Here is a 22,562-nt window from a genome sequence, read left to right on the forward strand (position 1 = left end):
ATCTATATGAATTCTGTAGAAGATTTAGTAACCAGATTCAGCAGGTACTTTGGCAGCACACTTCCTCCTTCCCAGTGATCCAGCTTGTGTGGATCCATCTCCAGTTTTGTCTACAGGCTGGAAACAAGGAAAAATTTTCTGAAAGTGTGAACTAGAGATTTACTAACACCCATGGATTTCAGTTCCTGGACTCATCCTCTAGCCACTTCTCTGTTATGCAGAAACTGGGTGGCACATCCTCCCCTTCCTTCTGCTCCCCTGGCAGCTATGTTTCAGGGGAAGCTGTGATCTGGCTGCATAAAATGAGGAAGAGGTTTGAGACTCTGAAGCCTAGCTTCCCAGATTCGTCTGTGACAGTAGAACTCAAACATGCTTTTAAGTCTAGGTAAGATATTAAGCCTGAAATGTTCTGCTTTTTTTGGTTGTTGTTGTTGTTGTTGTTGTTGAGCTCACGTGTTCCAGCCCTCAGCGTGCTGGCTCCTGTGGAGTGACTAAATACAGCATGCAGGGACTTTGGCATTTAAAGCAATGTTGCAAACACTGCATCTAGAGGTAGGCACATGACAATTGCAGTTTTCACAGTCTCAATGCCTGCATCTGAAACACAAGTTTTTGCTGGTACCTTTAAACACCAACAGAGCTCTAAGAAGAAATAGTATCAATCCAAATTCTGCATTTTTTTTGTAAATTTTTTTTGTAAATGACTGTCTCCTCATCCATATCCCTATTTTTTCTGCAAAGTCCTCTGATTTTAAATAAATTTCTCCCCCAACCCAGAGAGCCTTAATAATGCTGATCTTAAAATGCTAACTAACCTCTGTTTTCTGCACAGCAGTGATCCCCTTGGAAGCAGCTGCACGGCAATCATCCTGAAAAAAAATAAGCATTTCACCATGTCAGGATAAAATAGAGACAGATTGCTACTCAGATGAAAAAAATACAAGGAAAAGGCATCACAGGGGATTCCAGTTTTCCCCAGCAAACTTCACCTGGCAGGTGGTGACAGGAGAGACACGTATCCATTCACAGCTGGCACACTCACCCTTGTGTATACACCGTGAGCAGCTGGTAACACAGAAACAGAGTTTTTGTAAGACACAGGAACTCAATCTAGATTCAGTCATGAATGTCAAATTTCAAGTGACAGAAGAGAGCATAAACCCAAGGGAACAACCAAGCACACATGTAATGAGATGGGTAAAAGTCCCTTTACCCTCCTACCCTATTGTTCTGCTGTACTTATTCTGAGAAGAAATTTAGTAGCAAATACAATCTGTATTGAGATGCTGAGAGTCATTAATTTCAAAAAAGGCAGGAAGCAGAGGAAATGCTTGGGATTACATTTTACTGTGATTTACTCCAGTACACCGAGTGGCCAGGTAGTATTTTTTAACCATAAAAGGACAGAAAACCATCTTTTTTTTTCCAGCTTGTCTGAACCTCTGTTCCATGTGTGTAGTGCTAGAAAGCATTGCCAGTTTGCTATAGCCTTCATCTACCAAAAAATTTGCCTGTTCTGAGACTAGTTAGTCACTATCTTGCTTTGCAATGCTTTTATCAATCTGGAAGAGAGCCAAGAGCAGCACAGTCCCTCTCCAAACACGCTGAGAAATGCTCTGATTTATAGAAAGACAGCTCCTTCCCCGTGCTCCTCCAGGGACAGGGAAGTGATGTGCCACTTCCCAAAAAGCAAGAGTTTTATTTCATCCCAGGTGTTTAGGAATTAGCCTTTCTGCATAAGGGAGGAGCATTTGGAATGGGAACACTGTAGTTACCTACAGCATATGTTAGCCAGATCTTTCTAAATATTAACAACCACCTATCATAAAGTGTTAGGCCACGTACTGGGCATGAATACTTCCTCTGCCAGCTCTCAACAGAGAGTCTGAAAAATAATGTGTAAAGAATAATAGGCATTCATTATTCCTATTAGCAGATTATATGTTACTTTCTGGTTTAATTATATTCATGTTACCTATAGAGCATATTTAAATTGCATCTGGGTCTAATTTAAAACAGCTTCACAAAGTGATTTTAAAGAATCTCTTGACTTCTCTAATCTAGGCCTTACACTGAGTACCAGGGGCCCACCTTTCATGCAAGGACAAAAAGAATTTTAATCTTATTGTGACATCCTTTATTATCTCTTCAGGCACTTGTCATAAATTCAGTCATTGTAATGACTCTCCTACAGTTAGTTTCCACGGTCCCATTAAAGAAGGGAGTCATCTGAAGAAGTAGCTTTTTAAGGGAAAAAAAAAAAGAGAAGGAGGAGGAAGTGGGCCAACAAAACAGATCTGACTATGTTTAGTGCCATGTAGTTCCTTGATAAATAAAAAAAAAAAAAAAAAAAAAAAAAAAAAAAAAAAAAAAAAGAAAAGATGAATGACTTTAGTCACTTTCCCCCACACACACGCATCAACCCCACAATGAACTGTAACAAGAATCGGGCTCTTACTTTTTCAACTGAAATGTTTGTGTGATATTCCAAGAGCTTGAGGACAGTGATGCTTCAAGAACTAGACAATCTGGAAAAATGTACAAGTCAGGTATATGATGGATATTAGAAGAAATAACAGTTCAAAAATAATTTGAGTTGAAAACCCATGGTAGCTGTTCTGTACTTGGTATGCATCTTCTCTCATACATTCACTCACACTTTTGGCTGACAAAAATAACCAGATTTTGTCCTTCCACAGAACTCTTCAGCTGAGTTATGCCAATGCTTTATGCACACATATTAATTAAGTTTGATACCACCATTGCATGACAAATAAAAGTAATGTTATTGTCAGGATATAGATAAGGAAATGCTACTGTGAAGCAGGGGTATAAAATCATCTCTCAAAAAGCACAGAGTGATATATACTGTGGCATGACCAGACCCTGAATTAAAGTCTTCTAGCACAGCAGACTGTTCTAATGCAAGAGACCCCACCATACCATACTTCTCTCTCTTTCTGTCTTACAGACTTGGTTTCAGAGTCTCCTTTTGTAATCTATGCAGTAGCAATTTTCATCCTATTTAAATCTTTTATGATTGCATGAGTCAATTTGCCATTATTTCAGCTAGCAATTACTATACCAACAATTCACTGGCAGCTGTGGTATGAAAGAGTATCTTCCCTTATGAGCAGAATACCACATCCAACAGTAGAATTAGATATATACCACTTAAGCCACGGTCTCTTTCATCTGTGTGCCTGCAGATGTGTAGTCTGTGAAATGAATGGCTGCCTGGGATCAAATGAAACCCATGTTTGCAGACTTTTCTGACTTCTCTATGCTAGAAAGTAGCTAGCTTTTTAACCCAGAAGAGTTACACAGATTTTAACTATATCTGTCTTGCAAAGGTAGAGAAACCTTTGTCTTTATCACAGGCTGGTTTGTTCAGATGAAAGCCAGGTTTGGCTACATCTGTGATGCTAATGTAGGTATCTCCTACCTCCACATGGCAGCATGGCACTTGGGTGCTCCCTGCAAAGCTCATCTGAACTGCTTGTTAGAAACAGCCCTTGGGACCACTCATATGTTCAAACACCTTACTAACTGGATAGCAGAATCTGACTTTAACAGCATTTTTATGCTTAAAGGTGTGGATGAGTACAGACAGACATTCTGAAATCTTTCATCAAACACTTATTTGCATCTGCAGAAATCTAGTTATCAGCAGAAATCTGATGTGTGGATACACAATTGCCTAAATCAATATATGAGAAAGGCCTCAGGCCATGAGCTACAGAAAGAGTAAAATACTCCTAGTATTTTGCTAGAAGTAGTAATTAAAAGTAAGGAATTTATCTCCTACTGGCAGAGCTTGTATTTACTTTTAAGCTTGTATAAATACTTTAAAAACAACACTGTCAAATATGCTCTCCTGATTCTGTCTGTGTTGAAATTAATGGAACCTATTATTTTCTGCATGGTCTGCACTGACCTTTTAAAATGCATTAGACTGCACTGAGTAGCAGGTATTTTCAAAATGTTTTTTCCAGGAAATGATACCTAAAGGAGTTTTGCAAGTGCATCCTCTTGTGAAACTGAGGTCACTTTGCAGGAGATACCACAAATAGACAATGTTACTTCACACTTGAATTATCCACTAAGAGATCTCAGCTGACAGGAGCACGTGAGAAGCAGTAAATACTGGCAGGCACAAGCTAACCTCACAGCCTTCTGGTTAACCCTGCCAAAGGGCTCATTTTTGGCACAAAGCACAGGCAAGGTGAGCTGGCTTGCATAACAACTGTTCTCTGAAAACCTGCTAATGGAATTTAGAGAAAGCTTTAGTCTGTGAAGACAGAGAACCATACTATATACTCCATAATTACAAAATAACATGGTTTTTGGGACTGGGTCAATAAAGGACATTTCCCTCTTAAAAATACACTAAGACAGTTTAATAGATCAAAATACTCATGGATATGACTCCAGCTGTCACTTTCTAGTGACAGTCTTTTCTCCTCAATCCCCAATGCTGGACAGGAACTTGATCCAACACTTCTGTGATGCTGGAGGAGTTTTTCCTAAAACAGCCTACTCAGATCCAAATACTCCAGAGAGCCTTCTTCAGGGGCAAGGGTCCCTAAGAGAGAGAGCTCTTTGTAGCACGGAGCTCTTCAGAACAACAGGTCCTTGAAAATACCTGGTAAATTTCATTCCTCTTCCTCTACCAAGGTTTTTATAAGAGAATCAGATTCATGCACAGTATTCCATGTCCTTTGGGCTGTATTATTGAGGGAGAGATAGAGGCAAGGCATGTGTCTGTTTTCTGTTTCCTCTTCAAATCACTTAAAAACATGTGGGAATCTTTGTGTTTGCTATCTGTTCCTTAGTTTATATTAAAACTCTTGCATTCTAACATAAGCAACTTTAAGAAGTAATAAGGCCAATCTCTGTTAAAAAAGCTTTGTGCTTCTATACAGACTCTTGAAGAAATTCAAGGGGGGATGTGGCCCTACTATTAGTCAAGTAAGACTCCACTGTGAAGGATTATGATCCTTGAGACCAAAGCCTAAAGAACAGCTCAAAAGTCTAGACATTCAGTAAATTACCACCTCATTCTAAAACTTGTAGCTGCCCATTAGGTACACAAACCATATCACAAGCACCAGGCGTCCAATACAAATCATTCAGGTATCTAACTCTGAGAGCCACTGGTGAATCAAGCAGGGTCAGAATTACTGCAAAATGATTCAACCAATAATTCAGAAGGATGAATGAAATCAAGTCAATAGGATGTACCCACCAAACTGGCCCTGAACCATCTATTTTTCTGCTAATCTTCCACATTGCACAATCACTTTCTCACAGTGTCTAAGTTAGGTTGAAACAGTTAATTAAATGTTAAGATTATTTATTGTACAGACATTCATAATTAGATTCTCCTCTTATTTATGTTAGCACAGCTTCTTGCCAAGACAAATTCGGTTTGCAGATTAGAGAAGAGTTAAGATGGGTTAATTTGTCAAGGAAAAGCACTAGACCAACACTCCTTCCATTGCTCCAGCCAGCTTGATTGTCAGTGCAGTTATCTTAAGTTTCCTTAGACAGTTATTAATGGCACCATGTAAATAAATATTCTAATGCTAAGGCACTGCATTGCCACAGGGTCAACTGATGAAGCTGCTTCCAGCCACAGGGTGGTTTCTCCAAAGGATTCCATATTGACACAACTTTAATCACCAAGAACAGTGTGATTATACTCACATCACACAAAATAAGAATTATTTTTCTCCAGTGACATTCAATAAAAAGCATTTCGTACTTTCACACTCATTAGGCCTGTATTTATGCAGTACTCCCCAGTATTAAAGGACAGTGAATAAACATTAAATACATTTAACAGTAAAACATACCATTGTCAGTTATCATTGGAGTGGTTAGATTGCAGAAACAGGATGAATTTTTCAGCACTACGTTTTCATAAAATATTTCAACAGTTGTTACAATTTTTATCATACAGAAAGTAAGGATTTTTCTTACATTTGCGGTCACAACAACCTATAAAACAATAAAAACAAGAATACAATAGGGGTTTTGTTATACTTGCTAAGTCATCACCTTGTCTCTACAGAAAACGACAAACTATGAAATGCACAAAACAAAAATTTTTGTGGTGAAAGCAAAAAATTCACTAGTAAACTCTCAAAGGAGAGTGACTCTTCCAGCTGAAGAAGCAATACAGAAAGAGTTCTGAAAGTAACAGCATTGCTTACTTCCAGAAGTAAAATGGATCTGAATGGCATGCTAGCAAGCAATCTTAAATAATTTTGGAGTTTAAAACCAGAATTTTGCTGTATTTTATGCTGTTATATTCCTTTAAAATATTTAAGTAAGAATCTTCACAGAGAGAGATCATTTGTATCCATAACCAAAGAGCACTTAATTATGAAACAGAACTTATATTGTAATGAGTTATCCTTTGTTTCTGGCTGCAAGTGCTTTACAAATATGATTACATTAGTGTATTCAATCAGGAAATCAGAAACAATAGCATGCAGATTAAGTGGCCAGTCACAATAGTTGATAATCAAATATTCAAGGCTGCGTGTGCTGTGAACAGACACAGAGTAAAGACTAATATCAAGCACTTAAGAATTTCTGTTAGCATATGTGTCCCAGTGAATGTTTTCTAACTTGTTACAGAGCTCAGAACTTCCATACTGCACTTGATATACAGTTACTGGAAATATTAAAATAGCTGATACAGTTGGAAACATTTCCAAGCAATGTCAGCATGGTAAATATTTGAAATTTTGACTCAGCATCATGAAGTTCAGCTTCAAGATATGTTTCATAGGAGAGGAGAAGAATGTCTATCTAATTTACACATTGAGCTTACTGAGACTTCCAAGATATTTGCAATTGTTGGGGTAAGAGGAACTAAGGTATGGAACACGGTGACAAAAGAAGACAAGCTGTAATAAGCAACAAAATTACATATTTTAAGTCACAATAAACAAACACACATAAAACTGGGTGTACATACCTGATATCTGGCAGGGAAACTTAGCAGGATTTTCAGATCTTTATCAGGTGCATGTGAAATGTTATACCAACCATTTATGCTGTTTGAATGTGTACAATTTTCTTTTAATGTGCACCTAAAAGTATACATAAAATTATACTAGCCTCCTTATTGTGCCTTTGACTTCAGACACTGTACTTCAACTTATTTAAAGTTATTGATTTTTTTACAGGAACACTATTGATTTTTTTTTTTACAGAAATATGGTTATAACTGAAAAAAGCTTCAGGAAAACAATCAGTAAAATCTTCTGCTTATCAAAATTCATTACACTGCATTGATATATGCTTGAGGGTTTTCATTAAGTCAATGGGACTCAAGCAAACATGAGATGCTTGGCCAGTAACAGTGGAATTGGTAGCCTGGGATGGAATTCATCATTGCCAACTTGACTGTTCCACTGGACAGCTCTAGATCTGCTCCCCTCGCTGCCCCCCAGCCCCCTCCACACTCTGTGGGGAGAAATACCTTCTTTAGGGTACAATTCCCCTACCCTGTGTTAGACATTCACACCAAAATGAAATGAACCACACCATAGAAGCTGCTTGTTCTCTCCAGAGGGTACAAGAAGGGATGGGAGTGAAGCTCAAATGTAAAGCTAGACTATGAATGTGCATAGTTGATGAGATGCATCCTCTTCCCTAATCTCCTTTGTCACCCACTGATTTGAATGGTAATCCTTCCTTTTTTGTTAGTGTACATGGATAAAAACACTGGATTTGAAAAGGTTCAAAATAGATTTCTCTGTCTTCAAACACAAAATACATTTCAGAATTAGGATAGCTCAAAATAAATACAAATGTTAGAGATGCCAAATTGTAGGAAACAAACTGTGCAACAAAAAATTAAGGAAGAACGAGGAAACACTGGGATACATAAGTACTGCAAAGATTACACATATTAAAAACATGTTATAAGAAAAAGACAACACAGACATACAAATCAGATGAACAATCAATGAGTTTGAAAGGTGAATCCTTAAAAGACATCCTGTCTGCTGTCAACAGTTTATGAACAATTCATAGATTAACTCCAAGTAATTTCATACAGTTAGCAATTAAAGACAAGTAAGTGCTAACCGAATATATCTTAATATTTTAATGCTAAAATTGAATATTTATAAATAAATGTAACATTTAATAGTTTTAATTCTACTTTTCTACCAAATGTAGAAGCTTATATAGTTTCAATCCTATGAACAGTAACATCTGCCTGGCATGAACCATTCCTTTTCTACAAACTGGACATGAGTTCACAGCTGCAAAGTATGGGCCTTTTCAACTAGAAGCTCACTGTAAAAATATATTTCAGAAACAATGTGTTTTCCCTCCAAAATGAACAACATATTCAACAAAAATACCCACCACATTCCAAAATGCCCAAAATAACCCCACAAATCTTAGGAACCATAAAGCCATCTTCTCTGCAGAACAAGATGTTGGCACTTGAAATACAGTTAAGCACAAGGTCACTTCCTTTGTGGTCCAACTCAGGAAACTGAGTTCCTGCTGGACAAGAACCCTGGTAGGGTTTTGCATCTGAATACATTCAGATCATAATGATATTGTAATAAATTGGAACTATATATGCCTGACATATTTCAAACTGTCTGAGCTAAGGTGAATTTCAGTCTCATTTATATCTCTCTTCACCCTGCTGAGATCACAAAGGCTCATTAGCACCACAGTTTTAGAGCCACAGAAGACAGATTCTGTCATCCACAGATGTGCATAAACCACATTCTCAAAAACATACAGGCAGGTAATTCACACTGGCAATGAGGAAAGACAAAAGACCTTTCACAATTTCTGACAGGGTGAGGATTATAATGGTAAAGATGTAAGGCAATACACTTACAGTATTTGGCACTAAACAAGTGTATGCATTTCAGTGATGCTAACACTGAAATATTTAGAAACTGTTTATCAAACTGAATATTTACAATTGTCCCAGGAAGAAGCTACTTGCTTTCTTAAGACTGCCTGAGGAACACAAGCAGTGAACCTCTTTCCCTCATTGGCAGTGAAGAATCTGAGAGTTTAATAGCAAAACCAGTAATGCCACTCAGGACCCAGGGTCACGCTTTTCTTTATGTGAGGGAAAAATGCACCTTTTGTTGCTCTAAAAGCTGACCTTTAACACTCTAACAGTGTGCTGTGAAGAAATTTTCGTAGGAATCAGTCACATCTGATGCCCCTCAGCATAAATTCTCAAAATTGCCTGCAAAGGCTAAGAGCAAAATAATTACACTCACCTAAAGATGACATTATTCTGTAATACCCCTATTTAAAAAAAAATTATATTAATTGCAAGGGAATGAATATAACAGATAAATATTATTTGTGAACCACAGGATTCTGAAAATTAACATACAGACTCAAACAACTAAGTCTGGCTTTCTCGGAGAGGTGAACTGGACCTTATACAAGTCTGAAGGTATAAGGTATGAAACCCTTGGATCAGACTTCAGACGTGCCTAGATTTGTGTACAGAGAAAAGGACATTCAAGATTTTTTTTTTTAATATGCCACAGCAAACTACTTCTTTCTAGTACTAAAGATTTCTCTACACGATTGGAACTGAGTTCCTCTTATTTCCCTGTGATAACACAATACCTATGCATACTGGTTCATTTGTATTTCCTCAAGTCTCTGCTTCACTAATCTTTGTTAACCACAGATCCTAACATACTTGCCTTCTCTGTCCTGCTAAAGCATACTGATTTCCTCATAGAATGAGAACATGCTTTCAGAGAAAGCTGAGGCTTCCTTCTTTCTCCAGTGTACCAACCCCTGAATGAAGTCCACTGATGTCCCACACATTGACTACACGCAAAAGTAATTCTGGTCATGTTAGATAATACATTGTTTCCATGTGGAAAGCGCATGTAAAACATCAATACCTTGTATTTGAATTGCATTTCAGCATAATTCAGGCAAATCTGATTCATCTACAAAAAAATCTAGAAACATTAGGAGAAATCACACAATGCTGTGACTAACTGGTTTGAATGACTGCAAGTGAAAAGAAGAATTAATATATGTCCCTATGGAAGAAAGAGTAGAACTAGGAACAGTGGAAACATTTTGTTTCATTTTGTTTTCACATGCAATGAGATGCACACATTTTTTCATTAAAGGACCGGATTTTAATTCACACTGTCCTTGAAATGAAAAATGAGCATTGGTAGTAAATTTTACATAAAACTGGAATTTGTATTTTATTTTACAGGAAATTTATTTCCCTGTAAAAGTAGAAAACATCATTGATCTCAAAATTATTATGGAATATATTGCTTTAGTGGACACATAAGGACTTTGACTAAAATATTGGCTAAAAATGTCTTCCTCTTTTCCTAAAGTTTTAGAGGCGTCTCTTCAAAAAGTCAAATATTTAATGACATTAAGTATTTTACAGTAAAAAATTATGTGGGTGTTGAACAGGACTCGTATTATAGTAATTCATTTTTTTCTCCAAAAGAGTAAATTATTTCTGTTTCAATCAAACGGAAACTTTTTGTGATTCCCCTCATAAGCAGGGGATTTACTGAGTAATAAGAGTTATTCACAATCTCTTTATAAGGCAATTAAAAGCCTGAAAAGCTCAGCACTGTAACATACACAGCTTCTATCAAGGAAGCAAAAGAGAGTTTGAAGAAAACGCATTACAGAACAAATACCAACTCTCTTCCAATAACTACCTTTGCAAACACAAAGTAGCAGATCTTCAGCAAAATCATGCAAACACCAAATGGGTAACAAACCAAAATGAGTAGTATTAACCTTCTAAAAGAGGCTACTAGTGGAATTCCTCAAAAACCCATCAAACAGGCACTTTAGTTTAAGATTTTAATCACTGGCAAATCGGCATAAAAGAAGATTTACACTGTTGACATCTGCTGATGATACAGAGTTGGGAAGAACATTAACATGCAAAGGAAGATAAGAATATCACACAGGAAAACTTGGATAACCTTGAAATGGAATGACATTTCAAAGCATAAAGTACAAGAACATGTACCTACAGCAATAAAGATCTCCCAACCCATGTGTGTTATAGACTGGAAACTCATCAGTAGGAAAGACAACAAAGAAAGAGAAGGACCTGGGGGCATTATTTGATCATGGATGATTGTGGCCCGTCAATGTGATGCTGTCATGAAAAAGACGTTTGTGATCCCAGAACACACTAAGGTGCTTCCTGGACAGACTGATTAAACAACATTAAGCAAAGCACAGCTGAAATCTCTTCTGGAACATTTTGAGAGTCCTGGCCATCCTTATCTTATGAGGATGCACGAATTTAAGGGAAGGATTACTGGAGTGGAGGTAAGAAAGGAGTGTCTCAAGTGAGAGGACCTTAGTGAAGTTCAATGTTTCAGCACACCAAAATGAAAAGAGAGAGATAGAGAGAGAGACTGCTTTCACAAAAACATTGAAGAGGTGAGTGTGAGAGAGTGGGGAAGGAACTTATTTAGGCAAAGGTGATGTGAACACCAGAACAAATAACTATAACCTGCCCATAAACATATACATGATGAAAATGAACAGACATATTTTAATCAGCAAAACATGAGGCTGCCAGGAAGCTGCACAACCAGGGCAGGAAGGACAAAAAGCCTGTTTAAATTTAGGATGGTCCTTTGCAAGTTTTTTGTTTTACATGACGTGGTTGCTTGCAATCGCTGAGACTAGACCTGACAACCCAGGAATTTCTCCAGCCCAGGCCCCAGATGTAAAATAGTTTTCAAACCCGCATCAAAATTACTGTCAAAATTTATGATTCAAATGTGAAAAGGAAGTATTTAGAAAGAAATTTTCCTTTGGCCTAACCCAAAGTCAGTGGTTCCAAAAAAAATGAACTATCAATATGGAAGACAACTAAGCACTCTTTTCTTGTTCTCACATACAAGATGCTCCCGGCTATTAAGATGCTTCAAGCACAAGTATACAATTTTCTCTCTCAATCTTGAAAACAAAAATATCTCTTCTAAAAGCAAAATTATTTATTAAGTATTCTCTTCTAAAAGAAAAATTATTTATTATTCTTAACCCAACATATATTTTATAGACAGATCTCAAAAATCTGAAGTTTGAGTGTAACTCAAAATGAGAGTTACAAAGCCTTTTACAAGTTCCCTTTCACATGACAAGAAAGCAGCTCACATTTATGGCTATGACTGATTCCACAAAAAATCAGTCGATACAATGTTGTTGTTGAATAGCCCCAAGCCAGTCAAAATGTACACTGACTAGTAATGCTCTGCTTTTATATGACAGTCTAAAATACTAAAAGATACCTTTGATTGAAAGAACACCACCCACAGTAGGGGTCCTTTGCAGATAAGCATTCTTGCTCAGAAGCAAATCTACCGCAATTCGCAACTGGTATTCTTCTCACCTGAAACCAAAGAATGCAATAACACATTGAATTAATACAGCCTCCATAAACAGGGAACTTGAAGGTTACCATAAAAAATCTGACAGCAACCAAGCACAATCCCTCTGGGGAAGTCTCCTTATGGATTCCCCTCTGCCAGAAGACCTTTGGATAGAAATATGCAGCCTATTTTGCACACACTGTATTTTGCCATCAGATAATGAAACACCTCTGACAATAACAATTTGGTTCTACTACTCAAAGGCCAGCATGGGCAGATTAATGCAAGAAAGACTGATCAGCATAGTGAAGTATAGATAATAAGAGAAAGGAGGTATATTTTACAAATAATGTTCTGCTTAGCAGAACACCATTTTCCTCTCCTCCAAATGGAGATATTTAAATGATTGATGAAGGTGCATCCAAAAATGCATGCGCATAACAAAATGCATCTGTGTTTGCATCACCATGTCAGGTTACTGCATGTGCACACTAGAACAAACGCATGCAACTGCTTAGCATGCATGAAAATGCCATTTCAGGAAGTAAATGTAGATAATTGTGGCTATATTGTATGTATCTATACTTGTACATTCAGCTTGAATATCCTAGCCAGCCATTTTCAGAAAAGGAAAGGAAAAAGAAAAAGAGAAAGCTGATTACAAATACTGAATACAGATACAAATAATGTGATTAATAACAATGTGAATTAATGATCTTAGTAAGAAAAACTAATTCAAACCATATTTTACAAATTTGCAAGAATTAGAAGTTTCTATATTTTGTCAACAGAAACAAGGATACACTGCTTCCTGCAAAATTATATTTACTGTTTTTTCCATCCACATATTGTAAAATTCAATTGATCTGAAAGCGTGTGAGATAATAAATTCAGAATCCTGTCATAATCTTAGAATACTCCCAAGTTAAAGAAGACAATGTAGAAGCCTTATTTCAGCTCCAAGAGATGATCAGAGAAGTGCATTTATTCCTAAAAGCTGTTGCTCCTCTATAACAACTTGGTCTTTTATCAAAGCTAAAGAAAATTCAAGTCTTACTTTGAATATCTACGTATACTTTTGACTGAGACTTTGATTCCTTCTATATTTGTGATAGACATTTTATATCAGTCAGGGGTTCTCCTACCAACTTACCCCTGCTCTCTAACAGCAGGCTAAAACACCATGTTCACTGCAGAAAAGTGATCTTATTTCAAGTGACTGTAATTAAGTGCTGGGTGAAATCCTGTTCAGCTAAGATGGACAGCAAGCCCTTAAGCTCTCAATGCCATCTTTCCCACTGCCGGCGAGACAAAGAGATTTTCTCATTGCTGCTCAGTAGCTCTGCTGCAAGATGTGCTGCAACAACTGTACTGGCTCCTGGGAGCTGCTCACTGCTCGAGCTGCAGCTCCAACACGTTTGCTCACGTGCAACAGCTCTCAGTCACTGCTGAACTCCTTGGCCTCACTATGCACACACATTGCTCACTCCACATTGTCCTTTTGTTTTGCTCTTCTGAAGTCTATGCCTAACTGAAGACAATGGGAAGTTTATCACTGATTACAGCATTATCACTGATTTCATCAGAACTAAGGCTTCAAAGCCATCTCTCAAATTAAGAGATTTCTCCACTTTAGAAAATCCTTAATTGACTGGCAAACCCTGACCTACCAACATCGGGATTGCTTTGTCTCTAAAGAGTGTACAAGTTTTTTGCTATCTCTAAGCTTGGCTCTGCATGATCTGCATTTTCCTGCCTCCAGGAAAAAGAGAAACAAACACTCTCTTGGCAGAATGGCATAAAATAACCATGGAATTAAGGGTATTGCTGCATCATAGCAACACTGGGCAGCACCCATGACAGCAGAAGCTCTTCCAAGCTCTGCAGGAGTGCAGTCCAAACACAGACAACATAAGCAGATATTAGATGGCAAGTTGGTAACTGCAGTTTGCATATTAAAAGTCTAACTCTGACACAAACTGATGCTTCACTTAAAAAGTGGTAGAAATTCTTAAAGCAGTAGTTTATATGAATTTATTATTTTATTAAATGTTGGACTTACCTTATTGGCAGAGGACAGATAGATGTAGTTATTATTCACTGGATCAAGTCGTAGTTTGGGGAAAATTGAAGTTTCTTCCTCAATTTCATATAAAACCTCTGGGCAATTAGATTTCATATCCTCATTAAGAATAGCCTAAAACATGTGTAATTGAATTATTCCCATGCTCTTTTATTGCTCAGTCAATATCTTAAACAAAAGCCTAATTTCAGTTACACCAAAGCTTCTGAGATGAATTACTGCGCCATGATTCAATTCACTTACTGCACTGGTTCTCACACTGGAGAAGGATGAAGGAAAAGACCATAAGAACACAATTTCAACAAAAACTATGCCAGACACATTTAGCACTGAATTTGGCACTGATTTAGCATATGAAACATGCCTTCCACCAAGCCTGTTACTGACTGATTTGGAAACTGAATGTGGAAGAAATGCCTGTATCCCAAAATAACAACCTTTTACTCCTATCAATGGAGAAGAAAGCATTAGCCTTCAGAAAACAAACATTCAGACACCCATAAAGTAAAAAGGAATTTACACAAATTTCTCTGTGGCTTCTCTAAGTATACACCTGTGATGATATTACTTTTTCTTACCTTGCCCAACTTTTGCACAACCCTTTGCACAGAATTCAAGGGCACCAGAGACCCCAGAAACTTCATTTTGCAAGTCAATAAGCACACCAACGTTGGTTTTTCATGACTAAACAAGGGAAATACGTTCACTATCTGCACTGTGTTAAGGAGACATGGAAGACTTCAATTTCATCTTTCATTATCAAAAGCAAAAAGAAATCAAATGGACAAAGATTTTCAATGTCTCTACTATATTCCTCTCCAAATGTCTGTTTAATAAAGACAAAGAATGAGAGTCATCCTTTGCAGTGTAAGCAGGAAATGCACATTTTCACAAAACCCAGAAAAAATTAAAGCATAAAAGACATTTGACTGGATGGTTGAAATGTTTGATAATGAGATAAGACGACTTTCACTTTCAAGCAATGGATTTAAATTAGTGTAGGTCAACTATTCAGAAGCTAAGGCAAAATGAATCTTGACTCTTCTCTCTAATGGACAGCTTTTCACATCAAAAGGCAAACAAACAAACAAACAAACACACACCCTTCCAAAATCTAACAATATTTCTACAGGAAAAATCAAAGCAAGGAGGAAACAAGGCAAAATAACTGAGAACTCCACAGTCTGTAAATTAATACTGTGGGCATTAGAGTTTTAATGAAATGTTTACTTGAATTTTAGTGGGGTACATAATTGCTTTTGAAAGTTATCTTGCTCTCCAAATGACCATACAGCAGTTATTTCACAAACAAGAAACAGAGATTCAGGGGATCATATTTGTTTATAATACACTGAATAAACCAGGAAATATTTACCCACTTGAACACAACAGCAGCTGGTGGAGAAGGGAAGAACTGCCACACTCAGCTTACCTTCAGTAACTGTCCATCATCTGTTCCCAAAAAGAGAACTATATGATTCAAAACAACTGTGCCATAAACAGCTACTAATCCAGAGTGAATCAAGGTAGGTAATTTCTTGATTGATCGTGCCTCCTGAGAATCAGATATAAGAAAAAACATATTAAAAAAATCATTCATCTATACTCCAAAACTTTGAGGAAAAGAAGAATCTTTGGAAAGATTCTCAGAGAACCAACTTTAGACAACACTTTGAATAACATTCCAATTCTGACGCAGTTTCAGAGCAACACATCATTGGAAATTACACAGGAAACAAGTTTTTCACATGTGACAACCAGCCACATCTGTAACAAATATTGTATCTGCTGCTGTAAAATCACTGACTTCAGTGGGATACAGACTCAGCATAGAAGCAGTAAGTTACTTTGCAAGAGGATTTCTCTTCTTTGGGACATAAGTCCTGGGTTTATTCTGAATTTCCAGTTCTTCTCAATGAAGCCATGCTTTGCCATCACCTGAAGGCTAGATACACTCAGCAACCGCTTTCAAAGGCATGCAAATATTCTGGAGAAAGGAGACACTTCAAACAAACAGTGCCTGTGTGTATAAAAATGCAAACCTTCATCTTCATGACACTAGAGGAAGTAGAGACTTGTGTATTACATAAACATAAAAATGAGATAAAGCGATATAAAGTTCATGTCACGGAGAACATAAATGTAGCTGTGTGAGCTTTAAAATCAGCGTTACCTTCAATTCTCCATCCCACCTGGAGGAAATTAAGTAGCAAATGCACGCAAGCAGCTCATGAAAAAAACATCATGCAGAAAATCCCTGTATCTTGTGGAATGAAAAACCAAACCAAAAAACTCTGATTGTAGATGATCAACTATTGAAAGGAAATTTACATGTGTGAGAATAGAACTATTTACCAGGGGGAATCCCTACAAGCCCATGTGTCTCCTTATGCAGTAAGTCAGTTTTGAAGTCAATCTCTGTGGTAGACATTGCCAAAGGTGGGATCCCACCTGCTCTCCAAGTGGGTCCAACCCCAGCCAAGCTTTACTTCACTTTCCCAGTGAAGTATAATGTTTTCCAGTGAGCTTAGTTAAGGCAATGATGTGCCTAGAAAATGCTCTGTAAATCTACCTACCTAGATCTTAATCTGAGTCATGCTCCTCGCCACATGAACACGTGGCTGCACAAACACCAGTGCTGGCACAAAGGAGTGGCAGGTAGGAGATAAGAGCTCAGGTGAGACCAGCTCCTTGGGAACAAGCCCTGTAGGTTAGCTTACAAAATTCAGAATTTCAGCTTCCAGGACAGATTCCAAAACCTACAGGAACCCTCTGAGTGCAAGAGCCTATTTCACTTAAATGCCCAAAACAAAGCGTGGAATGGCCCATCAAAACTGACATTTAGAAGTAAGGTGAAGGCATTTCTCAAAGTTATGAAGCAAATCCATAACAGAGTAACAGCTGAATTAAACTCTCTTGCATGCTATGATGCTGGCTTAATCCAAAAAAGTCTTTCCACTAGAAATATTTTTTTTTCTGAACTGCAATCCTAAATCAATTAAAATGTTCTTCAGTCATCTGAATTATTTTAATTAGCTTGAAAGAACCGCCACTTGGAATAAAAGAAGACTTGATTAACTTTCATATTTAAAGTCCCTATATCTTTTTTCATGCAGCAGGAAGAAGACACAGGGAAGTGTCATGTACAGAACTCTGGTAAAACTCACTTGGCCATGAGAATCCAGTACCCTGGACCTCTGTGCTAGATAGGGAAGTGGGGCAGCATGTGGTTGCAAGCATTTTAAGGTGGAAAAAGTTAACTCACTTTATAATAGGTCAGAAGGTAACAAAACTCCAGGATTAGTGCACTCAATGAGTCTTCACTCAGGTTAGGGAGTGAGAAAATGGAGCTTCCACACTTTCATTTCCACCAAAATTAGGCATAGTTTTTCTGCAGTGCACCATGTTGTGGTGTAAGAGAGATATACTACCCTAGGTTCCTCGCAGACTCTGTACAATAAGATCACAGAAAAGAGGAGTACTCATCCGGTTTCTGAAAAGCTTTGCTGCCAGATTTTATTTTCACCCACATACTAATAAAATAACCAGTGTCATATCAGTGCATCCTCCTCATCTGACTGAAGAACCAATACTGACAAGTGTGGAAGTCTCCTCCCCTCCCTCTGCTTGCTGGAGGGAGGGTCAATGCAACATTGAGCTAATATGGATAAGAGCAGGGGGAATTCAGACGGTGGACAGTCACCAAAAAAATTGCCATCTCTCTTTTGCAACCTTTTCCTCCAGTGTGCCCATTTCCTCCAGGGTGCAGCTGCTGCTTTCACCCTTCAGTCACCACTTTTCCACATCCATTTATTGTTTTAACAAGCCCTTTTCCCTCTTCCACTGTGACTAATGGGGTTACAGCACTGTAGGGCCTTCCCAAGCTGCTTCTTTCACAGCTAAATCCATTCTTAAAATTGCATTTACAGTCTAAACTTCCTTTACACTTGAAGAGTCATTCATCTCCGTGGTCATCTGTTTGTCTATCCTAAAACATTTTCAGGCACATACAAAAGCAAGAAAAGCAAAAGAAAAGATAATACCACTCTGTAAGACCTTCCTTTTTTTAATTCTTCAGTTTCATCCTCTGTTCTATTCTGTAGTCCCTCTAAGTCTATAGTTGTTTGGTTATTGGCATGGAAGGTATTTATACTAATTTTCTATTTGGCACTTCATTTTCAGATGCATCTCCATATGACTCCAGCTGCAGCAACCATATTCACACTTCTACACTTTCTGTCTTGATTTCCTCCTGATTATTTTACATTGCGTGCCTCAGAGGAAAGGGCAGCATTTTTAGCTCATGCAGCACTCATCATATGCAGCTGTCCAAAAAGTAAAAATAAAGGGTTTGAGCATCCGAGTGAAAGAACGGATGCAGCTATACAAAAGGATGCAAGATTTGTAAAGCAAGATTTGTATAGCAATAGTCAACACTGAAAAAATAGATGCTTTTCCTAGGGGGAAAAGAACTTTTGGAACTTTATTCTTCTTAACTGCACCATCCTTTAACCACCTCCATCCATTTTTACTGTATCAGAGGGTAACAAATATTGGGGCATGCAGCGAGCCTTTATTAGGGCTAAGGAATGAGAACATGAACTGTTCCAAAATTTTATTCCCAGGGAGTTTTTTGATTTGTGCATTGCCCAGCCGTGTTAGGTGGACAAGTCTGTCCAGGTGAGTAGCCTGCAAAAAAGCAAGGATGACCAGAAAGTCAGAGTCTTCAGTGAGACCTTGCAGAGGCAAATCCTGAGGCAGGAAGAAAAGTCAGAGGCTACGGTTGAGTGAGATGCTGATGGAGACTTCTGAGATGGGGAAGCTAGAAACTACTGACTTCTTGCATCAGCAGAAACAGTCCTTCTCTGCCCTCAGATCTAAGTTCACAGAAGTGGTAAAGTGTCCTAATAACCAGTGAGGGAGAACAAGCTCCACTGAGGAAGGCTTTGAAACCAACTGAGCTTGAACAGGGTGTCAGCAGAGAGCAAAAGGAAGTGGTGGGTGACTGTGAGGGATGAAGGCACACACTTGCTAAACAGTCATGCTGTTACAACAGGTTGGGGCTTTTTTTAGGGGACCATGCTCATTGCAGAAAGACTGTGGTAATTTTCCACTCCTTGGACCACCACCCATTGTTGCAGATCCACATGGACACCAAAGCCATGGCCTAGTGCAGATCAGGACTACAAAGCTCTGGGGGCAAAGTGAATAAGATGGGACTCCAGGCTATGTTAACCTGTGGGGTCAGTCCAGAGTGATGCTCTTCTGGATCTGCAACTCAAAAACAAGGAAGAACTGACTGAAGATGTGATAATCTGAGCAGAGAGCTGGAGAGAGCTAGAGTGTGTTCAGGGAAATGGTCCGTGGGATCTCCTGAGAGTCAGCTTTGAAGGGAAATAGAGCTCAAGTAAGCTAGCAGGTCTTTCAGGACAATCTCCGTCAAGCACAAAACTCAGGAAAACAAGCAGACATACCACAAGATGGCCTCTAGCTAAACAGGGAAATCACAACTGAACTACACTGCAGAACAACAGCATAAAGGAGGAGGAAGCAGGACTAAGGAGGAAGTCTCTGGACCTCAAGGAATGGTGTTAGGAAAACCCAAGCTCACCTGGTTTTGGAACTGGCAAGGTATGGTATGGACAGCAAGAAGAGCTTCCACTCTTCTTTTTCTTCTTTTTCTACTCTTCCATGAGCAATAAAAGAATGAACAATGAAAATGCACCCCAGATGCTGAATAGCTCAGGAGATTTACTGACAGTGGATGCAGACATGCCTCTGGACTTCACCAGCAACATCTTGTGATCCTTTGTACACACAGAGTTCAAGGAGGAGAGAAACTACAAGTACTGTGAGGATTGAGCCAGAGATCTCTTAAGAAACCTCAGATTTTACAAGTTTTAGGGAAGACAGATGGAATCTGTAGGAAGATGCTGAGAGACTGTCTGATGAAGCTGAAAGGTTATTCTCTCCTATTTCAAAAGGTGTGGAGATCAGGTAAAGTCTCCAACTAAATAAAGATAAATACTGCACTGATATTCAAAAAAACCAAGACTTTTTCAGGGAACTACACATTAATAAGTCTCACTTTTTTCCTGGGAGAATCATTAGAAAATCCTCTTTGAAACCTGGACACAAGAAACGAACAAAGTGACTGAGAAAAGGCAGCATAAATTTACCAAGAATAAATCATGCCTGACAAATCTGAAGCATTTATAAGACTTGTAGATGTGGTGCTTAGGGACATGCTTTTGTCGTGGATGATCTCACAGGCCTTTTCCAAAACTGGGTGAGTTCAGCTTACAGAAGACACAATTTCAGAGGGACCAAAGAAACAAAGCCAGGCTCTTAAAGTGTACGTAAGGTAACGAGAAAATGACACAAACTGAAACACTGCAGGTTTCTAGTGGGCAGGAGATGAAAAAGCACCACTATGAGGGCAATCAAGCAGAACAGGTTGTCCAGAGAGGTTGTGCAGTCCCCATCCCTAGAGGGTGAGAGTTGACAAATCTTTGGTGGCTTTACTTCCCACACTAAACAGGGATGAACTGAAAACTCATTGTAATGAGACAGAAATATTCCCTTCAAAAAGGCTAACTAGAAACCCATCAAACATCAGATGTAACACTAGCAGTCCGTAATACTCAGGAGACTGACTTCGCTACTACAAAATTAATTACAGGACCAATTTTAAAACAAAATTATATTTAGAAGTCTGTAATTCTTTCCTTAAATAAAAGAACATGAATCACTCTGGAATGAGTTACCACACAAATTCAAATGTTGTTCCTGCAAATTAAAGGCCATAATTAAACTGATGTGATTCTGTTGACTTCAAAATCTCATTTTGGTTTGATAAATTAAGGGACACATACCAGCCCTCATATGTATCAACCACTGAAAAATGAAAAAGTTCAAAGAACAGACTGCTACAACTCTTTACTTGCATTAAATAATAGATGAAAATCCAACCAAGATAGCTTATTTTTTAGTAACTATCACAACTACTTAGCCTTTCCACATAATCAAATAAATACCTTAATATAAACTACAGCAATTCTCTTTCTTACAGATATATGCTTAACAATTTTTTTGGCATTTTCTACCTGAAAAATTGTGAATCCTTGAATCTCCCTGAGTCCTTTTCTTCTCATGCAACTTTTTTAATGGCAAAACCAATTTCCAGATTTGTCATTATTGTGGTTAGGTAACACTCTGCATCTTTCCCCTGTTGATGTTCTCCAATTGGAACACTTTTCCTACTCATCTACTTGACTGTGACTCACAACATCCTGGCTTGTCTGTGAGAGATCTGAGACCCTTGTAGGTCCTGTTCTGTCACACAACAACAGAAGAAAAGCCTTTCTTACAGTTCACTAACTCCCACAGCAAGTTTGTGACAAATTCCAGCATTTCTCCTGTGTTTGTAAATAATCAGTCAGGTTTCTGAAAAGAAATTGAGAATGAGATTGGGCAAATTCACATTTATTAACTAAGGAAATTGTGAAGAAGATGCACTTATGTATGTGGAGGATATGCTAAAGAGTCCAGTAACACATACACCTTGATAGTGCATGGAAGTGGATAAATTCAGAACTAAGAGACACGTGGTTCAAAAAAAAAAATAGCTAAATATAAAACTGCAAAATGTTTTCAGAGTAGTTTCAACTAAAACACCACTTGCCTCTTGCTAGATAGAAATCCTGTCTCTGGGAATCAAGTAGTGCCAATGTCCTGAGTAAACACATCCAAGCAGGACAAACTTCTTTGTGCACACTACTGCACAAAACAAAAATGGACTTACCTGCTTCTCATAAGGAGAAATTCCACAGAATTTGTAGCAGCCACATACTTTTTGATAAAGCTGCTAAGCAAGGATCTTAAAAATTACTAGTTTTCAATGACAGACTCTAATCCAGCATTAAAACTTAATGCAAATGAGAACTTTGGCCCAAGAGGCAAAGCAAAGCTAAAGAGATTACACACCTACAGTGAGTTCCAAAAGGATGCAGAGCAATTTGGCTCCAATCCAGTGAAGGACTCAAGTACATGCTCTACTTTAAATGCAT

At 38.1% G+C, this 22,562-nt stretch overlaps 1 protein-coding gene across 1 annotated transcript in view; it reads right to left on the reverse strand.

The window, feature by feature from the left end:
- The window catches only part of PLXNC1 (plexin C1), a 70,540-nt gene that overhangs the window by 43,483 nt on the left and 4,495 nt on the right, over positions 1–22,562 (reverse strand). The window contains exons 2-9 of the mRNA XM_059846787.1: positions 15,926–16,048; positions 14,473–14,607; positions 12,330–12,430; positions 6,992–7,106; positions 5,859–6,003; positions 2,459–2,528; positions 990–1,065; positions 816–869 (exon numbers count right to left, since the gene is read on the reverse strand). Of these exons, the coding sequence (XP_059702770.1) occupies positions 816–869; positions 990–1,065; positions 2,459–2,528; positions 5,859–6,003; positions 6,992–7,106; positions 12,330–12,430; positions 14,473–14,607; positions 15,926–16,048 (819 nt within the window). The remainder of the gene's footprint in view (positions 1–815; positions 870–989; positions 1,066–2,458; positions 2,529–5,858; positions 6,004–6,991; positions 7,107–12,329; positions 12,431–14,472; positions 14,608–15,925; positions 16,049–22,562) is intronic.

Source organism: Haemorhous mexicanus, chromosome 5, assembly GCF_027477595.1.
Source record: "Haemorhous mexicanus isolate bHaeMex1 chromosome 5, bHaeMex1.pri, whole genome shotgun sequence".
Taxonomy (NCBI): domain Eukaryota; kingdom Metazoa; phylum Chordata; class Aves; order Passeriformes; family Fringillidae; genus Haemorhous; species Haemorhous mexicanus.